Source organism: Oncorhynchus nerka, linkage group LG20 (assembly GCF_034236695.1).
Source record: "Oncorhynchus nerka isolate Pitt River linkage group LG20, Oner_Uvic_2.0, whole genome shotgun sequence".
In the NCBI taxonomy this organism is placed as follows: Eukaryota; Metazoa; Chordata; class Actinopteri; order Salmoniformes; family Salmonidae; genus Oncorhynchus; species Oncorhynchus nerka.
In genome coordinates, this window is record NC_088415.1 from 16,779,270 (window position 1) to 16,801,522 (window position 22,253).

Consider the following 22,253-nt stretch of genomic DNA (forward strand, 5'->3'; position numbering starts at 1 on the left):
TACCTAATAGGGCTATCTTCTGTATACCAACCCTACCTTGTCACACCACAACGGATTGGCTCAAATGCATTAAGAAGTTAAGAAATTCCGCAAATTAACCTTTAGCAAGGCACACCTGTTAATTGAAATGCATTCCAGTTTGTGCAAAGCTGTCATCAAGGCAAAGGGTGGCACTTTGAAGAATCTGAAATATAAAATATAATTCGATTTTTTTTTAAACACTTTTTTGTTTACTACATGATTAAAAATGTGTTATTTCATAGTTTTGATGTATCCACTATTACTCTACAATGTAGAACATAGTAACAATAAAGAAAAACCCTGGAATGAGTAGGTGTGTCCAAACTTTTGACTCATACTGTATATGTGTATTTAAGTAGTAAAAGTTAAGTATTTGATCCCATATTTATAACATGCAATGAAGACATCAAGCCTGTGAGTCTACACATTTGTTGGGTGCATTTTCTGTTTGTTTTGGTTGTGTTTCAGATTATTTTGTGCCCAATATAAATGAATGGTAAATAAAGTATTCTGTTATTTAGAAGTCACTTTTATTGTAAATAAGATTAGAGTATGTTTCTAAACACTTCTACATTAATGTGGATGCTACCATGACTACAGATAATCCTGAATGAATCGTGAATAATGACGAGTGAAAAATTTACAGACGCACAAATATCATACCCCCCAAGACATGCTAACCTCTCACCATTACAATAACAGGGGTTGGCATTTATGGCATTATGATATATGTGCTGTGTTGAAGATTGTGGACTCAAGAGAACTTGAATCATCAGGGTACATTGATACTTAATTTCCAACACCATAATGCTATCAATATTGCATCATTTAAAATTAGTAACCATTATTTATTATTTTCCATAAAGAATTGTGACCCATGTTGGTTACATCTTGGTAGTGCAGGCCATGTCCTAGTAGAGAAGGAGATAATGTCAGAACGTAAGATAAGAATCAATTCATTGATATAATCATAAGAATGCAGCTGATTTTGGAGGACAGTTCCACAACCAGCCAAATGTCCTTGAGGGCTTGGTGTACTCACCAGTGCACACTCGTAGATGGGAACGTCTGAGGCCCCTTGCAGCCGGAGGCTGTGTAGCACGGCGTCGTGGACCGTAGTGAATAGACGGCTCTTAGGGATGGACTCAGAGAAGAAGCTTGCTCTGGATAACTGCTCCACCACACAGACTGGAGGAAAGACAAACCAGGTTAGACAACACACACAAAGACCACACACGCTAGACCAGAGAGACCAGCATGAATTAGCACAGACACTCACCTTGGCATCCAGCTAAATAGATATCAATGTCAATCTCTCTATAGTCTCGGAATATCTGCAATAAAGAGAAGATAGTGAGAGAGATGGAAAGAGAGTGAGAGAAAGGTCAAATAAGAAGGGAGTGTTTTTCTACGAGACTGTTTGTGTTGCACCAGTTTGGATTCATCTGGTTTTTCTCTTCATCTCTCTTTCTCTCTACCACTCTCCCCCTCCCCTCTCTCTCTCCACCACTCTCTCTCTCTCTCTCTCTCTACCACTCTCCCCCTCTCTCTCTCCACCACTCTCCCCCTCTCTCTCTCCACCACTCTCCCCCTCTCTCTCTCCACCACTCTCCCCTCTCTCTCTCCACCACTCTCCCCCTCTCTCTCTCCACCACTCTTCCCCTCTCTCTCTCCACCACTCTCTCTCTCCACCACTCTCTACATCTCTATAAGTGCCTCTTCCCCGACATACAAAACAATCTAATTTAGACCTGCCTACTCACAGAACACAAGACCTTTGTTTGATTCAAGCACAAGGCCACTCAGGAGTATGACAGCGAACAATGTTACATAAGGAGACTGGATACAAAGAAACTACAAATACATTTCTGAAAACATGAACCTCTCCTTCCTTTTTTCTCCTCCTCTCTCTCCCTTTCTCTTTCACTGTCTTCTCCATCCCATCTGTGATCAACCCTCCCTCTCTGTCTTTCCTCCTGTCTCCCTTTCATCCGTCCCCATCCTTCAAAAACACACACACTCCTCCCACACACACAAACATACGTTATTCAGCATTATCACAGTGACGGTGTCTACAAAGCTGGCTGTGGAGAGATCCAGGATGATGGTATGTGTGTCGGAGCTCCTCCCCCTCTTCTCTTCTCCTACGGTACTGGACGTCTGGGTTATGGCATCATCGCCATGACTACCAGTCTCAGAGCCCAGGTCCAACCCGGTCCATTGCTGCTCGTAGGCCCAGTTCACCTTAGATTGACAGAGAGACTGTATGTTACTCTGCTCTGGAGTGAATTGAGGTTTTGCTTGAATCTAGAGTGTTTCCTGTAGAATTAGAGTACATTATGCTACAGACCTGTCCATTAGTGGGTCTGTCAGTCAGGGCGATGTCTGTCCTGTTTTCCTTCAGGTCAGGGGAGCCCTTCTCTACATCCACCTTGTCCTCTGGGTGGACTGTACCATTGGGTAGGTGTCCATTCACACCATTCTGGGAAGGGAAGGGGAGAGACATCCATTGAAATAATGTCACTTGATAATAGTATAAAACCATTTTTGTGTACAGTGTGTGTGTGTCGGACTGTATGTATATGTGATGTGTGTGTGTGTGTGTGTGTGTGATGGACTGTATGTATATGTGATGTGCGTGTGTGTGTGTATGTGATGGACTGTATGTATGTGTGTGTGCGTGTGACGTGTGTGTGATGGACTGTATGTATATGTGACGTACAGTATGTGTATGTGGCGTGTGTGTGTGCGTCGGACTGTATGTATATGTGATGTGTGTGTCGGACTGTATGTATATGTGATGTGTGTGTGTGCGTCGGACTGTATGTATATGTGATGTGTGTGTGTGTGTATAGGACTGTATGTATATGTGATGTGTGTGTGTGCGTCGGACTGTATGTTTATGTGTGTGTGTCGGACTGTATGTATATGTGATGTGTGTGTGTGTATAGGACTGTATGTATATGTGATGTTTGTGTGTGTGTGTAAGACTATATGTACAGTGGGGGGGAAAAGTATTTAGTCAGCCACCAATTGTGCAAGTTCTCCCACTTAAAAAGATGAAAGAGGCCTGTAATTTTCATCATGGGTACACTTCAACTATGACAGACAAAATGAGAAGAAAAAAATCCAGAAAATCACATTGTAGGATTTTTTATTTATTTATTTGCAAATTATGGTGGAAAATAAGTATTTGGTCAATAACAAAAGTTTATCTCAATACTTTGTTATATACCCTTTGTTGGCAATGACAGAGGTCAAACGTTTTCTGTAAGTCTTCACAAGGTTTTCACACACTGTTGCTGGTATTTTGGCCCATTCCTCCATGCAGATCTCCTCTAGAGCAGTGATGTTTTGGGGCTGTTGCTGGGCAACACAGACTTTCAACTCCCTCCAAAGATTTTCTATGGGGTTGAGATCTGGAGACTGGCTAGGCCACTCCAGGACCTTGAAATGCTTCTTACGAAGCCACTCCTTCGTTGCCCGGGCGGTGTGTTTGGGATCATTGTCATGCTGAAAGACCCAGCCACGTTTCATTTTTTTATTTTTTTTTTTTTTTATTTCACCTTTATTTAACCAGGTAGGCTAGTTGAGAACAAGTTCTCATTTGCAACTGCGACCTGGCCAAGATAAAGCATAGCAGTGTGAACAGACAACACAGAGTTACACATGGAGTAAACAATTAACAAGTCAATAACACAGTAGAAAAAAAATGGGCAGTCTATATACAATGTGTGCAAAAGGCATGAGGAGGTAGGCGAATAATACAATTTTGCAGATTAACACTAGGGTGATAAATGATCAGATGGTCATGTACAGGTAGAGATATTGGTGTGCAAAAGAGCAGAAAAGTAAATAAATAAATTTTAAAAAGTCTTCAATACCCTTGCTGATGGAAGGAGGTTTTCACTCAAAATCTCACGATACATGGCCCCATTCATTCTTTCCTTTATACGGATCAGTTGTCCTGGTCCCTTTGCAGAAAAACAGCCCCAAAGCATGATGTTTCCACCCCCATGCTTCACAGTAGGTATGGTGTTCTTTGGATGCAACTCAGCATTCTTTGTCCTCCAAACACGACGAGTTGAGTTTTTACCAAAAAGTTCTATTTTGGTTTCATCTGACCATATGATATTCTCCCAATCTTCTTCTGGATCATCCAAATGCTCTCTAGCAAACTTCAGACGGGCCTGGACATGTACTGTCTTAAGCAGGGGGACACGGCTCGCACTGCAGGATTTGAGTCCCTGGCGGCGTAGTGTGTTACTGATGGTAGGCTTTGTGTCTTTGGTCCCAGCTCTCTGCAGGTCATTCACTAGGTCCCCCCGTGTGGTTCTGGGATTTTTGCTCACCGTTCTTGTGATCATTTTGACCCCACGGGGTGAGATCTTGCGTGGAGCCCCAGATCGAGGGAGATTATCAGTGGTCTTGTATGTCTTCCATTTCCAAATAATTGCTCCCACAGTTGATTTCTTCAAACCAAGCTGCTTACCTATTGCAGATTCAGTCTTCCCAGCCTGGTGCAGGTCTACAATTTTGTTTCTGGTGTCCTTTGACAGCTCTTTGGTCTTGGCCATAGTGGAGTTTGGAGTGTGACTGTTTGAGGTTGTGGACAGGTGTCTTTTATACTGATAACAAGTTCAAACAGATGCCATTAATACAGGTAACGAGTGGAGGACAGAGGAGCCTCTTAAAGAAGAAGTTACAGGTCTGTGAGAGCCAGAAATCTTACTTGTTTGTAGGTGACCAAATACTTATTTTCCACCATAATTTGCAAATAAATTCATTAAAAATCCTACAATGCGATTTTCTGGATTTTTTTTCTCATTTTGTCTGTCATAGTTGAAGTGTACCTATGATGAAAATTACAGGCCTCTCATCTTTTTAATTGGGAGAACTTGCACAATTTGGGTTACGAACCCGGGTCTCCGGAGTGAGAAACAGTCACTTAACCAACTGAGCCACGAATAGTCGGCAGAACCCAGAAGATGAGGCAGACACAGCAGTACTTGAGACAGTGTATTTAATGAAGTAAAAGTGAAGTCCTTCAGGAAAACATGTAACTCCACAACCTCCAAAGGAATTCCACAAGAACAAAGGTAATCCTCCAAGACAAAAAGGTAAATCCACAAGGTGGTAGGTATAGCATAAAAAGCCTCAAAAGATACTCAAAAATAAATAAACAAGAACAAAAAACAGAATTCCACAAGAGAGTCCACCGAGATCAACAAGAGTTCACAGAATACTAGGGCTGGGTGCTAACATACAAACACAGAGCAAAGGACTGAGGAAAACAAAGGGTTTAAATACAATCAGGGGAAACGAGGCACAGGTGCAAATAATAATGGGGATCAAGGGAAAACAAAAGGTCAAAAAGCACAATGGGGGCATCTAGTGACCAAAAACCGGAACAACCCTGGCCAAATCCTGACACAATTGGTGGCTGACTAAATACTTTTTTGCCCCACTGTATATGTGATGTGTGTGTGTATAGGACTGTATGTGTGTGTGTGTGTGTATAGGACTGTGTGTATATGTGATGTGTGTGTATATAGGACTGTATGTATATGTGACGTGTGTGTGTGTGTGTGTGTATATAGGACTGTATGTATATGTGACGTGTGTGTGTGTGTGTGTGTATATAGGACTGTATGTATATGTGACGTGTGTGTGTGTGTGTATATAGGACTGTATGTATATGTGACGTGTGTGTGTGTGTGTATATAGGACTGTATGTATATGTGACGTGTGTGTGTGTATATAGGACTGTATGTATATGTGACGTGTGTGTGTGTGTATAGGACTGTATGTATATGTGACGTGTGTGTGTGTGTGTGTGTGTGTGTGTGTGTGTGTGTGTGTGTGTGTGTGTGTGTGTGTATATAGGACTGTATGTATATGTGACGTGTGTGTGTGTGTGTGTGTGTGTATATAGGACTGTATGTATATGTGACGTGTGTGTGTGTGTGTGTGTGTGTGTATATAGGACTGTATGTATATGTGACGTGTGTGTGTATATAGGAATGTGTGTGTGTGTGTGTGTGTGTGTGTGTGTATATAGGACTGTATGTATATGTGATGTGTGTGTGTGTGTATAGGACTGTATGTATATGTGATGTGTGTGTATAGGACTGTATGTATATGTGATGTGTGTGTATAGGACTGTATGTATATGTGATGTGTGTGTATAGGACTGTATGTATATGTGATGTGTGTGTGTATATAGGACTGTATGTATGTGTGATGTGTGTGTGTATATAGGACTGTATGTACATGTGATGTGTGTGTGTGTGTGTGTATAGGACTGTATGTATATGTGATGTGTGTGTAGAACCTGTTTTTTTGCCTGCTTTTTAGCTTTCTTTTCTTCTTTCTTGTCTTTCCTCTTTTGTTTAGCATCTCTTTTCTTCTTTCTCGTCAGCAGCTTCCCAACGTCAATACCGCTCTGTGTGAGGAAATGAATACCGCTCTGTGTGAGGAAATGAATACCGCTCTGTGTGAGGAAATGAATACCGCTCTGTGTGAGGAAATGAATACCGCTCTGTGTGAGGAAATGAATACCGCTCTGTGTGAGGAAATGAATACCGCTCTGTGTGAGGAAATGAATACCGCTGTGTGTGAGGAAATGAATACCGCTCTGTGTGAGGAAATGAATACCGCTCTGTGTGAGGAAATGAATACCGCTCTGTGTGAGGAAATGAATACCGCTCTGTGTGAGGAAATGAATACCGCTCTGTGTGAGGAAATGAATACCGCTCTGTGTGAGGAAATGAATGTGAGGAAATGAATACCGCTCTGTGTGAGGAAATGAATACCGCCTGTGTGAGGAAATGAATCTGTGTGAGGAAATGAATACCGCTCTGTGTGAGGAAATGAATACCGCTCTGTGTGAGGAAATGAATACCGCTCTGTGTGAGGAAATTAATACCGCTCTGTGTGAGGAAATGAAAGAGAGCGGTTGGGAGAGAGTAAATAAAAAAGGGCAGATTGAGAGAAACACACAAACACACTACCTTCTTCTGCAGTGCGTCCAGGTATAACTCAGCGTTGGTATAGTACACTGTGGTGGAGGAACGGAAGATAGTGATACCTGGGATCTCTTTTGCCTGCGGGACAAACCAGCAAACAAACGAAGGGGGGGTCCAATAGACAGTCATCTAAAAGCTGCTATAAACTCCATTGTTCACTACCCCCCCCCTCCCCCCAGTATGTATTGAGGTCCTCCGTCTCACCTCTTCGTATGTGTCTGTGTCCAGGTAGAGCTCAGTCCCAGGAACCTGCCCCAGAATAGAGTACCGTGGCCTGGGAGAGAAAGAGAACGGGGATGTTATGCACTTTGAGAAGAAAGTGGGACACAGTACAGTTTAGAAAGTAAACCTCTCTCCCTTCTACATTAAACAAACACAGACTCACAGCTGTGTTCTGAAGATGACAGTGAGCAGAGAGAAGGCGATGGATGCAGCCAGGCCCAGGTCCAGGTTCAGCAGGATAGTGCACACCAGCGTTACCAACCACACCAGCTAGGGGGCGACAGAGACACATGTAACCAATAGGGGGAATGCACAGCAACCAGGAGCCTCATTTATAAACGGTGCTTGTGCACAAAATATGCCCCAACACATTTATAAAAACTGAACTTGACGTGAGAATGTGCTTATCCTCACGCTAACTTCAGACCAACTTCTAGTGGTTGAAGTATTGCATTGCAATAAGGCAAAAGTACCCTAGTGGCCTTGTGCCAATGGGGGATATACACTGAGTGTACAAAACATTAGAAACCATATAATATTGAGTTGTACACCCCCCCACAGATATTTAGTGTTACATTTACGGTAAAAGGTTATAAATGAGGCCCCAGGGGTTCTATGTTCAGTCATATACGTCCAGTTAGGATATCAAATCAAATGTATTTATATAGCCCTTCGTACATCAGCTGATATCTCAAAGTGCTGTACAGAAACCCAGCCTAAAACCCCAAACAGCAAGCAATGCAGGTGTAGAAGCATACAGGTCATAGATATGAAGTTTATGTGTTGCTCTCACCAGGTCCACTGTGTTGCTCTTCCAGAGTGCAGGAATGTCTAGGTACTGCTTAAACATGCCTTTCAGGTTTACAAACACTATGCAGGACAGGACAGCCTAGGACACACACACACACACACCAGATCAGATCAGTGGTGTTGTGTGTTTGGGGGGGTTGAGAGATAAATACCTTGGGTAGCTCCTCAAACAGTGTCCCCAGTTGCAGAACGGTGATCAGCACAATCACTGAAGAAACCACCCCGGCAACCTGACACAATACACAAACACACATCAGTCAGTGTGTATGCCTGGCCTGCAGAAATATTAGCAGGTGGACTTGCAGTGCATACGGAAAGTATTCAGGCCCCTTGACCTTTTCCATGTTTTGTTACAGCCTTATTCTAAAATTGATTCAATTGTCCCCCCCCCCCATCAATCTACACACAAACCCCATAATGACAAAGCAAAAACGTTATTTTCTTTAGATTTTTGCAAATTTATGAAAAACAAAACAAAATATCACATTTACGTAAGTATTCAGACCCTTTACTCAATACTTTGTTGAAGCACCTTTGGCAGTGATTACAGCCTTGATTATTATTGGGTTTGACGCTATAAGCTTGGCACACCTGTATTTTCTCTCATTCTTCTCTACAGATCATCTCAAGCTCTGTCAGGTTCGATGGGGAGCGTCGCTGCACAGCTATTTTCAGGTCTCTCCAGAGATGTTTGAGAGGGTTCAAGTCCGGGCTCTAGCTGGGCCACTCAAGGACATTGACTTGTCCCGAAGCCACTCCTGCGTTGTCTTGGCTGTGTGCATCGGGTCGTTGTCCTGTTGGAGGGTGAACCTCCAGTCTGAGGTCCTGAGCGCTCTGGATCAGGTTTCCATCAAGGATCTCTCTGTGCTTTGCTCTGTTCATCTTTCCCTCGAAGAACATCCCCACAGCATGATGCTGCCACCACCATGCTTCACCGTAGGGATGGTGCCAGGTTTCCTCCAGACGTGATGCTTGGTATTCAGGCTAAAGAGTTCAATCTCGGTTTAATCAGAGCAGAGAATCTTATTTCTCATAGTCTGAGAGTCCTTTAGTTGCCTTTTCGCAAACTCCAAGCAGGCTCTCATGTACCTTTTCCTGAGGAGTGGCTTCTGTCTGTTTTTGTCTCTGACATGCACTGTCAACTGTGGGACCTTGTATAGACAGGTGTGTGCCATTCCAAATCATGTCCAATCATTTGAATTTACCACAGGTGGACTCCAATCAAGTTGTAGAAACATCTCAAGGATGATAAATGGAAACAGGATGCACCTGAGCTCAATTTCGAGTCTCAAAGCAAAGGTTCTGAATAAGTATGTAAATAAAGTATTTCCGTTTTTTACATTTATTTATACATTTGCAAACATTTCTAAAAACCTGTTTTTAGAAATGTAGATTGACGAGGAAAACATTTAATTTAATCAACTTAAGAATAAGGCTGTAACGTAACAAAATGTAGAAAAAGTCAAGGGGTCTGTACGTGTGTGTGTTACCTGTGTCCTGCCCCCAGTGCTCTCCTGGATGAGGCTACGGGACATAGAAGAGGTGACAGAGTAGCATTGGAAGAATCCTCCCACTGTGTTACTGAGACCCAGAGCCACCAGCTCCTAGAGAGAGAGAGAGAGAGAGACACAGAGAGAGAGAGAGACACAGAGAGAGAGAGAAAGAGAGACACATAGAGAGAGAGACACAGAGAGAGAGAGAGAGAGACAAAGAGAGAGAGAGAGAGACACAGAGAGAGAGGGAGAGAGAGAGAGAGAGAAAGAGGGAGAGATAGAGAGAGGGAGAGAGAGGGGGAGAGAGAGAGAGATAGAAGATGAGAGGTATGCAGATGCCAGAGAATGCACTAATGACCATCATTTGACCACCACATGTAAATAAGTCCTAGCGCATGTTCAGACTATACTGAGTCCCAGCTGCTCCACAGCCCCCTGTTGTATTGTTATCTGCAACTGGTGTAGTTCTCATCCATACAGATGTGGGATCTTAATTTGATCGCTCTTTTGTTGATAAAAATGTTTCTAGCAAACAGGAAATGCAAACTTGTAGTGTATTCAAGGTTTAAAAAGCTTCTAAAGTTTTAAATTTCCTCTTTAAAATTTCAGACTTGATTTGACCTAACATAAAATGTATTAACTCCTATAAAAAATATTCATGAATTATAATCTGCATAATAATTCACATTTCCTGTTGCTGCAGGATTATTTACCTGCTGTAGCAAACTGGCTTAAACTAAGATCCTACATCTGTGCTTGACTGAGCAGAGCGTGTCGGCCATTAAACATTCAGGACCAGAGAGCTGTCTCTCTCCTTCAGAGCAGAACAACCTCAAGCATACCCCTGCCTACCTGCATAACTGTGTGCGTGTGTGTCCCACCTGGTTGCTGTCCACCTTGTAGCCGTGTTTCAGGCCGAAGGTTTTGCCCAAGGAGATGTTTATGGCATAACCCACTATGGCCACAGCAAATGCATCACCAATCACCGTACCCCACAGACTGACGTCAGGTAGACTGGGAGACTTCAGCCTAGGGATGAAGAGGAAGAGGAGGGAAAGGTCAAATAGAGAGGAGGAGGGACAGAGGGAGAAGGAGGACAGATGGAGAGGGGGAGAGGGAGGAGAGAGGAGGGGGAGAGGAGAGGTGAGAGGGGGAGATGGAAGAGAGAGAAGAGGGGGAGAGGGAGGAGAGAGAGGAGAGGGAGAGGGAGAAAGGGAGGAGAGGATTGAGGAGAGGGAGAGGAAGGAGGGAGGAGAGGGGGAAAGAGGATAGAGGAGAAGGAGGAGAGAGGACAGACCCCTTCCTCCATTACTGCCCCTGTCCAGACCCCTTCCTCCATGGGTCCAGACCCCTTCCTCCATTACTGCCCCTGTCCAGACCCCTTCCTCCATTACTGCCCCTGTCCAGACCCCTTCCTCCATTACTGCCCCTGTCCAGACCCCTTCCTCCATTACTGCCCCTGTCCAGACCCCTTCCTCCATTACTGCCCCTGTCCAGACCCTTCCTCCATTACTGCCCCTGTCCAGACCCCTTCCTCCATTACTGTCCCTGTCCAGACCCCTTCCTCCATTACTGTCCCTGTCCAGACCCCTTCCTCCATTACTGCCCCTGTCCAGACCCCTTCCTCCATTACTGTCCCTGTCCAGACCCCTTCCTCCATTACTGCCCCTGTCCAGACCCCTTCCTCCATTACTGCCCCTGTCCAGACCCCTTCCTCCATTACTGCCCCTGTCCAGACCCCTTCCTCCATTACTGCCCCTGTCCAGACCCCTTCCTCCATTACTGTCCCTGTCCAGACCCCTTCCTCCATTACTGCCCCTGTCCAGACCCCTTCCTCCATTACTGCCCCTGTCCAGACCCCTTCCTCCATTACTGCCCCTGTCCAGACCCCTTCCTCCATTACTGCCCCTGTCCAGACCCCTTCCTCCATTACTGCCCCTGTCCAGACCCCTTCCTCCATTACTGCCCCTGTCCAGACCCCTTCCTCCATTACTGTCCCTGTCCAGACCCCTTCCTCCATTACTGCCCCTGTCCAGACCCCTTCCTCCATTACTGTCCCTGTCCAGACCCCTTCCTCCATTACTGCCCCTGTCCAGACCCCTTCCTCCATTACTGCCCCTGTCCAGACCCCTTCCTCCATTACTGCCCCTGTCCAGACCCCTTCCTCCATTACTGCCCCTGCCCCTGTCCAGACCCCTTCCTCCATTACTGCCCCTGTCCAGACCCCTTCCTCCATTACTGCCCCTGTCCAGACCCCTTCCTCCATTACTGTCCCTGTCCAGACCCCTTCCTCCATTACTGCCATTACTGCCCCTGTCCAGACCCCTTCCTCCATTACTGCCCCTGTCCAGACCCCTTCCTCCATTACTGCCCCTGTCCAGACCCCTTCCTCCATTACTGCCCCTGTCCAGACCCCTTCCTCCATTACTGCCCCTGTCCAGACCCCTTCCTCCATTACTGCCCCTGTCCAGACCCCTTCCTCCATTACTGCCCCTGTCCAGACCCCTTCCTCCATTACTGCCCCTGTCCAGACCCCTTCCTCCATTACTGCCCCTGTCCAGACCCCTTCCTCCATTACTGCCCCTGTCCAGACCCCTTCCTCCATTACTGCCCCTGTCCAGACCCCTTCCTCCATTACTGCCCCTGTCCAGACCCCTTCCTCCATTACTGCCCCTGGCCAGACCCCTTCCTCCATTACTGCCCCTGTCCAGACCCCTTCCTCCATTACTGCCCCTGTCCAGACCCCTTCCCCTTCCTCCATTACTGCCCCTGTCCAGACCCCTTCCTCCATTACTGCCCCTGTCCAGACCCCTTCCTCCATTACTGCCCCTGTCCAGACCCCTTCCTCCATTACTGCCCCTGTCCAGACCCCTTCCTCCATTACTGCCCCTGTCCAGACCCCTTCCTCCATTACTGCCCCTGTCCAGACCCCTTCCTCCATTACTGCCCCTGTCCAGACCCCTTCCTCCATTACTGCCCCTGTCCAGACCCCTTCCTCCATTACTGCCCCTGTCCAGACCCCTTCCTCCATTACTGCCCCTGTCCAGACCCCTTCCTCCATTACTGCCCCTGTCCAGACCCCTTCCTCCATTACTGCCCTGTCCAGACCCCTTCCTCCATTACTGCCCCAGACCCCTTCCTCCATTACTGTCCCTGTCCAGACCCCTTCCTCCATTACTGCCCCTGTCCAGACCCCTTCCTCCATTACTGCCCCTGGCCAGACCCCTTCCTCCATTACTGTCCCTGTCCAGACCCCTTCCTCCATTACTGCCCCTGTCCAGACCCCTTCCTCCATTACTGTCCCTGTCCAGACCCCTTCCTCCATTACTGCCCCTGTCCAGACCCCCTCCATTTCCTGGTCCAGACCCCTTCCTCCATTACTGTCCCTCCAGACCCCTTCCTCCAGACTGCCCCTTCCTCCCATTACTGTCCAGACCCCTGTCCAGACCCCTTCCTCCATTACTGCCCCTGTCCAGACCCCTTCCTCCATTACTGCCCCTGTCCAGACCCCTTCCTCCATTACTGCCCCTGTCCAGACCCCTTCCTCCATTACTGCCCCTGTCCAGACCCCTTCCTCCATTACTGCCCCTGTCCAGACCCCTTCCTCCATTACTGCCCCTGTCCAGACCCCTTCCTCCATTACTGCCCCTGTCCAGACCCCTTCCTCCATTACTGTCCCTGTCCAGACCCCTTCCTCCATTACTGCCCCTGTCCAGACCCCTTCCTCCCCCTTCCTCCATTACTGCCCCTGTCCAGACCCCTTCCTCCATTACTGCCCCTGTCCAGACCCCTTCCTCCATTACTGCCCCTGTCCAGACCCCTTCCTCCATTACTGCCCCTGTCCAGACCCCTTCCTCCATTACTGTCCCTGTCCAGACCCCTTCCTCCATTACTGCCCCTCCAGACCCCTTCCAGCCCCTGGCCAGACCCCTTCCTCCATTACTGCCCCTGTCCAGACCCCCTTCCTCCATTACTGCCCCTTCCTTCCTCCATTACTGCCCCTGTCCAGACCCCTTCCTCCATTACTGCCCCTGTCCAGACCCCTTCCTCCATTACTGCCCCTGTCCAGACCCCTTCCTCCATTACTGCCCCTGTCCAGACCCCTTCCTCCCATTGTCCCTGTCCAGACCCCTTCCTCCCTGTCCAGACCCCTTCCTCCATTACTGCCCCTGTCCAGACCCCTTCCTCCATTACTGCCCCTGTCCAGACCCCTTCCTCCATTACTGCCCCTGTCCAGACCCCTTCCTCCATTACTGCCCCTGTCCAGACCCCTTCCTCCATTACTGCCCCTGTCCAGACCCCTTCCTCCATTACTGCCCCTGTCCAGACCCCTTCCTCCATTACTGCCCCTGTCCAGACTGCCCCTGTCCAGACCCCTTCCTCCATTACTGCCCCTGTCCAGACCCCCTTCCTCCATTACTGCCCCTGTCCAGACCCCTTCCTCCATTACTGCCCCTGTCCAGACCCCTTCCTCCATTACTGCCCCTGTCCAGACCCCTTCCTCCATTGCCCCTGTCCAGACCCCTTCCTCCATTACTGCCCCTGTCCAGACCCCTTCCTCCATTACTGCCCCTGTCCAGACCCCTTCCTCCATTACTGCCCCTGTCCAGACCCCTTCCTCCATTACTGTCCCTCCAGACCCCTTCCTCCATTACCCCTGTCCAGACCCCTTCCTCCATTACTGCCCCTGTCCAGACCCCTTCCTCCATTACTGCCCCTGTCCAGACCCCCCTTCCTCCAGACCCCCTTACTGCCCCTGTCCAGACCCCTTCCTCCATTACTGCCCCTGTCCAGACCCCTTCCTCCATTACTGCCCCTCCAGACCCCTTCCTCCATTACCCTGTCCAGACCCCTTCCTCCATTACTGCCCCTGTCCAGACCCCTTCCTCCATTACTGCCCCTGTCCAGACCCCTTCCTCCATTACTGCCCCTGTCCAGACCCCTTCCTCCATTACTGCCCCTGTCCAGACCCCTTCCTCCATTACTGCCCCTGTCCAGACCCCTTCCTCCATTACTGCCCCTGTCCAGACCCCTTCCTCCATTACTGTCCCTGTCCAGACCCCTTCCTCCATTACTGCCCCTGTCCAGACCCCTTCCTCCATTACTGTCCCTGTCCAGACCCCTTCCTCCATTACTGCCCCTGTCCAGACCCCTTCCTCCATTACTGCCCCTGTCCAGACCCCTTCCTCCATTACTGCCCCTGTCCAGACCCCTTCCTCCATTACTGCCCCTGTCCAGACCCCTTCCTCCATTACTGCCCCTGTCCAGACCCCTTCCTCCATTACTGCCCCTGTCCAGACCCCTTCCTCCATTACTGCCCCTGTCCAGACCCTTCCTCCTGTCCCCTCCATTACTGTCCCTGTCCAGACCCCTTCCTCCATTACTGCCCCTCCAGACCCCTTCCTCCATTACTGTCCCTGTCCAGACCCCTTCCTCCATTACTGCCCCTGTCCAGACCCCTTCCTCCATTACCCCTGTCCAGACCCCCTTCCTCCATTACTGCCCCTGTCCAGACTCCCTTGGCCCTCCATTACTGCCCCTGTCCAGACCCCTTCCTCCATTACTGCCCCTGTCCAGACCCCTTCCTCCAGACCCCTTCCTCCATTACTGCCCCTGTCCAGACCCCTTCCTCCATTACTGCCCCTGTCCAGACCCCTTCCTCCATTACTGCCCCTGTCCAGACCCCTTCCTCCATTACTGCCCCTGTCCAGACCCCTTCCTCCATTACTGCCCCTGTCCAGACCCCTTCCTCCATTACTGCCCCTGTCCAGACCCCTTCCTCCATTACTGCCCCTGTCCAGACCCCTTCCTCCATTACTGTCCCTGTCCAGACCCCTTCCTCCATTACTGCCCCTGTCCAGACCCCTTCCTCCATTACTGCCCCTGTCCAGACCCCTTCCTCCATTACTGCCCTGTCCAGACCCCTTCCTCCATTACTGTCCCTGTCCAGACCCCTTCCTCCATTACTGCCCCTGTCCAGACCCCTTCCTCCATTACTGCCCCTGTCCAGACCCCTTCCTCCATTACTGCCCCTGTCCAGACCCCTTCCTCCATTACTGCCCTGTCCAGACCCCTTCCTCCATTACTGCCCCTGTCCAGACCCCTTCCTCCATTACTGCCCCTGTCCAGACCCCTTCCTCCATTACTGCCCCTGTCCAGACCCCTTCCTCCATTACTGCCCCTGTCCAGACCCCTTCCTCCATTGTCCAGACCCCTTCCTCCCTGACCCCCTCCAGACCCCTTCCTCCATTACTGTCCCTGTCCAGACCCCTTCCTCCATTACTGCCCCTGTCCAGACCCCTTCCTCCATTACTGCCCCTGTCCAGACCCCTTCCTCCATTATCCCCAACAAATCCCCTTTATTCCTGCCGCTGATGGTCCTCTAGGTCCTTCAACAGTGGTAACAGGTGTCGTGACAAATGTACACACACTCAATGACCCATATACAATGAATAATATTCTAGAGTTAATCATTAGGATGCCCCGGACCACATATTAGAGGTCATACAGTGCAGGTGCCTGGTCTTTCAAACACTGGCTGTGTAAACAGCGACGAGGGTGCTGTCTATTGAGGCAGGACGGTAGAAAACTACCTTCATTAGTCAGCATCCAAAGATTATGTAGAGATGATTAGCCAAACAAATAGTCATTTGAAGGTATTTCATTCCATAACAATGCACAGGTATTGTGATAATGACTCAAATGAACCTAATTGATAGACGGTAAACCAGGTGATGATGTACTTGTAGGCTACTGGAGGTAAAGCATCGTTATAAAGAAAAGGGTTTTACATTTGAAAGAATGAAATGATCAATTTAAAGTAAACCATTGACAACTTGATCAAGCTGAATACCGATAAGATGCCTACAACAGCTGACCTGGATCAATAGAATTATCAGCTGCTTGGCTTTGGTCTTTGGCAATCCAGCAATCTGAAGACCAAATCAGCTAGTACGCATTATCCTAAATGTCCCCAAAAGGCTAGGGCCGGCTCTGACTACATGTGTGGGTATGGAAGTGGGTGGGTACACAGCCCCATGAGCCTTTGCGGTCCCTCATGATGAGTTCAGCCCCCACCCTATCAAAGTTGTCCATGCCTGCTCTAGGATGACTCCTTCTCAATGAGCTAAAGTACCTTCTTGACTTATTCCACATTTTGTTGTGTTACAGCATGAATTCAACATTTATTAAATATATATATATGTATATATATATATTTTAAATCTCACCTATCTACACACAATACCCCATAATGACAACGTGAAAACATGTTTTTAGAGATTTTTGCCAAAAAATAATAGTAAAGTACAGAAATATCACATTTATCCTGAACAAAAATATCAACACAACATGCAATCATTTCCAAGATTTTACAGAGTTACAGTTCATATAAGGAAATCAGTCTATTTCAAATATTCTCCAAGGCCCTAATCTATGGATTTCACATGACTGGGCAGTGGTGCTGCCTTGGAGGGCAGTCAGGCCCAACCACTGGGGAGCCAGGCCCAGCCACTGGGGATCCAGGCCCAGCCACTGGGGATCCAGGCCCAGCCACTGGGGAGCCAGGCCCAGCCACTGGGGATCCAGGCCCAGCCACTGGGGAGCCAGGCCCAACCACTGGGGAGCCAGGCCCAGCCACTGGGAAGCCAGGCCCAGCCACTGGGGAGCCAGGCCAAGACAATCAGAATGAGTTTTTCCCCACAAAAGGGCTTTATGACAGACAGAAATACTCCTCAGCATGGGGATATTTTATTTCAGCTCATGAAACATGGCACCAACACTTTACATTGCGTTTACATTTTTGTTAAGTGTACTTAAGTATTCACATGCCTGAGTCAATACTTTGTAGAAGCACCTTTGGTATCGATTACAGCTGTGTGTAACATTTGCCCATTATTCTTTAAAAATGCTTCAAGCTCTGTAAAATTGGTTGTTGATCATTGCTAGACAACCATTTTCAGGTCTTGCCATAGATTTTAAATTAGATTTAAGTCAAAACTGTAACTCGGCCCCATTCACTGTCTTCTTGTTATGTAGTGTAGGTTTGGCCTTGTGTTTTAGGTTATTGTCCTACTGGAAGGTGAATTCATCTCCCAGTGTCTGGTGGAAAGCAGACTGAACCAGGTTATTGTCCTACTGGAAGGTGAATTCATCTCCCAGTGTCTGGTGGAAAGCAGACTGAACCAGGTTATTGTCCTGCTGAAAGGTGAATTCATCTCCCAGTGTCTGGTGGAAAGCAGACTGAACCAGGTTATTGTCCTGCTGAAAGGTGAATTCATCTCCCAGTGTCTGGTGGAAAGCAGACTGAACCAGGTTATTGTCCTGCTGAAAGGTGAATTCATCTCCCAGTGTCTGGTGGAAAGCAGACTGAACCAGGTTATTGTCCTGCTGAAAGGTGAATTCATCTCCCAGTGTCTGGTGGAAAGCAGACTCAACCAGATTTTCCTCTAGGATTTTGCCTGTGCATATTTCCATTCCATTTATTTTTTATGCTGAAATACCCATAACATGATGCAACTTAATATGTGACTTGTTAAGCACATTTTTACTCCTGAACTTATTTAGGCTTGCCATAACTAAGGGGTCGAACACTTATTGACTCAAGATATTTCAGCTTTTTAAAATTGTATTAATTTGAAAACAATTTGAAAAACATCATTCCACTTTGACATTACGGGGTATTGTGTGTAGGCCACATACAAAGAAATCTAAATTGAATCCATTTGAAATTGTAGGTTATGTTTGATGTCACCCTCCGATACTTTCTTACCTTGCCCCTCCTTATGTTGTTCTGAGTGTAACCTTGACCAGGAGAGCACTCTGCCCCAACAGACCAGGTCACAGTCAACAACCTATAGCTACACACACACACATAAACACTCACCCTCTGGGGATCTCTCCAACCACGGCCACATCGTATTGGCTGTTCAGGTTGCCGTAGTAGGAGATGAGTGTTGCTGCTACGATCTGTAACACACACACACACACACACACACACACACACACACACACACACACACACACACACACACACACACACACATATATAGGTTGCCATGCTCACAACAACAAAGCATCTGCTGTTGTTTGCACGTGTAGGAACTTGTATGCATGCATGTGTGTAATTGTGAGTAAATCATTATCGCAGACCCTGTGTGGGTTTGGAATTCAAGCAGAAACACAGGCCAATCATTGAACAGAGCTCATCACTTGAGAACATTTTATTGGATCAATGAGAAACCAAGCACTACCATGAACTGGAGGAAAACACACTGACTGGGTAGAATATTAACCCTTTGAGATGTACCAAGAGCTTCCAACTGATTCTAATTGCTGATATCACAACAAAAATCTGGATCATTAAACTGAGAATAAGATAGACTTCCTCTCAAAATGTTTAACAGGATGAGAAGACACTGTGTTCTGTTACACTCCTTATAGATATCAGCCATGATGACAGGATGCCCTCTAGTGGCTTTCATGACAACACACATGTTCAAGGGACCAAACGAGAGAGAGAGAAAGAGGAGGAAAGGACTTGACAGGAGGAAGGAAAGGACTTGACAGGAGGAAGGAAAAGACTTGACAGGAGGACAGAAAAGACTTGACAGGAGGACAGAAAAGACTTGACAGGAGGACAGAAAAGACTTGACAGGAGGAAGGAAAAGACTTGACAGGAGGAAGGAAAAGACTTGACAGGAGGACAGAAAAGACTTGACAGGAGGACAGAAAAGACTTGACAGGAGGAAGGAAAAGACTTGACAGGAGGAAGGAAAAGACTTGACAGGAGGATAGAAAAGACTTGACAGGAGGATAGAAAAGACTTGACAGGAGGACAGAAAAGACTTGACAGGAGGACAGAAAAGACTTGACAGGAGGAAGGAAAAGACTTGACAGGAGGACAGAAAAGACTTGACAGGAGGACAGAAAAGACTTGACAGGAGGACAGAAAAGACTTGACAGGAGGACAGAAAAGACTTGACAGGAGGAAGGAAAAGACTTGACAGGAGGAAGGAAAAGACTTGACAGGAGGAAGGAAAAGACTTGACAGGAGGAAGGAAAAGACTTGACAGGAGGATAGAAAAGACTTGACAGGAGGACAGAAAAGACTTGACAGGAGGACAGAAAAGACGACAGGAGGACAGAAAAGACTTGACAGGAGGACAGAAAAGACTTGACAGGAGGAAGGAAAAGAGTCGACAGGAGGAAGGAAAAGACTTGACAGGAGGAAGGAAAAGACTTGACAGGAGGAAGGAAAAGACTTGACAGGAGGAAGGAAAAGACTTGACAGGAGGAAGGAAAAGACTTGACAGGAGGACAGAAAAGACCTGACAGGAGGAAGGAAAAGACTTGACAGGAGGAAGGAAAAGACTTGACAGGAGGAAGGAAAAGACTTGACAGGACAGAAAAGACTTGACAGGAGGAAGGAAAAGACTTGACAGGAGGAAGGAAAAGACTTGACAGGAGGAAGGAAAAGACTTGACAGGAGGACAGAAAAGACTTGACAGGAGGACAGAAAAGACTTGATAGGAGGAAGGAAAAGACTTGACAGGAGGAAGGAAAAGACTTGACAGGAGGACAGAAAAGACTTGACAGGAGGACAGAAAAGACTTGACAGGAGGAAGGAAAAGACTTGACAGGAGGACAGAAAAGACTTGACAGGAGGACAGAAAAGACTTGACAGGAGGAAGGAAAAGACTTGACAGGAGGAAGGAAAAGACTTGACAGGAGGAAGGAAAAGACTTGACAGGAGGATAGAAAAGACTTGACAGGAGGAAGGAAAAGACTTGACAGGAGGAAGGAAAAGACTTGACAGGAGGACAGAAAAGACTTGACAGGAGGAAGGAAAAGACTTGACAGGAGGAAGGAAAAGACTTGACAGGAGGACGGAAAAGACTTGACAGGAGGAAGGAAAAGACTTGACAGGAGGAAGGAAAAGACTTGACAGGAGGAAGGAAAAGACTTGACAGGAGGATAGAAAAGACTTGACAGGAGGACAGAAAAGACTTGACAGGAGGACAGAAAAGACTTGACAGGAGGAAGGAAAAGACTTGACAGGAGGACAGAAAAGACTTGACAGGAGGACAGAAAAGACTTGACAGGAGGACAGAAAAGACTTGACAGGAGGACAGAAAAGACTTGACAGGAGGAAGGAAAAGACTTGACAGGAGGAAGGAAAAGACTTGACAGGAGGAAGGAAAAGACTTGACAGGAGGAAGGAAAAGACTTGACAGGAGGATAGAAAAGACTTGACAGGAGGACAGAAAAGACTTGACAGGAGGACAGAAAAGACTTGACAGGAGGAAGGAAAAGACTCGACAGGAAGAAGGAAAAGACTTGACAGGAGGAAGGAAAAGACTTGACAGGAGGAAGGAAAAGACTTGACAGGAGGAAGGAAAAGACTTGACAGGAGGACAGAAAAGACCTGACAGGAGGAAGGAAAAGACTTGACAGGAGGAAGGAAAAGACTTGACAGGAGGAAGGAAAAGACTTGACAGGAGGACAGAAAAGACTTGACAGGAGGAAGGAAAAGACTTGACAGGAGGAAGGAAAAGACTTGACAGGAGGACGGAAAAGACTTGACAGGAGGAAGGAAAAGACTTGACAGGAGGAAGGAAAAGACTTGACAGGAGGAAGGAAAAGACTTGACAGGAGGATAGAAAAGACTTGACAGGAGGACAGAAAAGACTTGACAGGAGGACAGAAAAGACTTGACAGGAGGAAGGAAAAGACTTGACAGGAGGAAGGAAAAGACTTGACAGGAGGACAGAAAAGACTTGACAGGAGGACAGAAAAGACTTGACAGGAGGACAGAAAAGACTTGACAGGAGGACAGAAAAGACTTGACAGGAGGAAGGAAAAGACTTGACAGGAGGAAGGAAAAGACTTGACAGGAGGAAGGAAAAGACTTGACAGGAGGAAGGAAAAGACTTGACAGGAGGATAGAAAAGACTTGACAGGAGGAAGGAAAAGACTCGACAGGAAGAAGGAAAAGACTTGACAGGAGGAAGGAAAAGACTTGACAGGAGGAAGGAAAAGACTTGACAGGAGGAAGGAAAAGACTTGACAGGAGGACAGAAAAGACCTGACAGGAGGAAGGAAAAGACTTGACAGGAGGAAGGAAAAGACTTGACAGGAGGAAGGAAAAGACTTGACAGGAGGACAGAAAAGACTTGACAGGAGGAAGGAAAAGACTCGACAGGAGGAAGGAAAAGACTTGACAGGAGGAAGGAAAAGACTTGACAGGAGGAAGGAAAAGACTTGACAGGAGGAAGGAAAAGACTTGACAGGAGGACAGAAAAGACCTGACAGGAGGAAGGAAAAGACTTGACAGGAGGAAGGAAAAGACTTGACAGGAGGAAGGAAAAGACTTGACAGGACAGAAAAGACTTGACAGGAGGAAGGAAAAGACTTGACAGGAGGAAGGAAAAGACTTGACAGGAGGAAGGAAAAGACTTGACAGGAGGAAGGAAAAGACTTGACAGGAGGAAGGAAAAGACTTGACAGGAGGAAGGAAAAGACTTGACAGGAGGAAGGAAAAGACTTGACAGGAGGACAGAAAAGACCTGACAGGAGGAAGGAAAAGACTTGACAGGAGGAAGGAAAAGACTTGACAGGAGGAAGGAAAAGACTTGACAGGACAGAAAAGACTTGACAGGAGGAAGGAAAAGACTTGACA

General features: G+C 47.2%; 1 protein-coding gene across 5 annotated transcripts in view; it reads right to left on the reverse strand.

The window, feature by feature from the left end:
- Nucleotides 1–529: 529 nt before the first annotated feature.
- The window catches only part of LOC115101992 (solute carrier family 26 member 6-like), a 37,398-nt gene continuing 15,674 nt past the window's right edge, over nt 530–22,253 (reverse strand). For 3 of the 5 annotated variants that reach the window (XM_029621459.2, XM_029621461.2, XM_065005276.1), the window contains 14 exons: nt 18,459–18,541; nt 10,456–10,603; nt 9,572–9,685; nt 8,234–8,311; nt 8,065–8,160; nt 7,435–7,541; nt 7,254–7,323; nt 7,035–7,127; nt 6,356–6,466; nt 2,372–2,503; nt 2,065–2,265; nt 1,301–1,355; nt 1,064–1,209; nt 530–932 (listed from right to left, as the gene is read on the reverse strand). In XM_029621459.2, the coding sequence (XP_029477319.1) occupies nt 906–932; nt 1,064–1,209; nt 1,301–1,355; nt 2,065–2,265; nt 2,372–2,503; nt 6,356–6,466; nt 7,035–7,127; nt 7,254–7,323; nt 7,435–7,541; nt 8,065–8,160; nt 8,234–8,311; nt 9,572–9,685; nt 10,456–10,603; nt 18,459–18,541 (1,461 nt within the window). In that variant the 3' untranslated portion in view covers nt 530–905. The remainder of the gene's footprint in view (nt 933–1,063; nt 1,210–1,300; nt 1,356–2,064; nt 2,266–2,371; nt 2,504–6,355; nt 6,467–7,034; nt 7,128–7,253; nt 7,324–7,434; nt 7,542–8,064; nt 8,161–8,233; nt 8,312–9,571; nt 9,686–10,455; nt 10,604–18,458; nt 18,542–22,253) is intronic. The other 2 variants (XM_029621460.2, XM_065005275.1) reach the window with 2 other exon arrangements.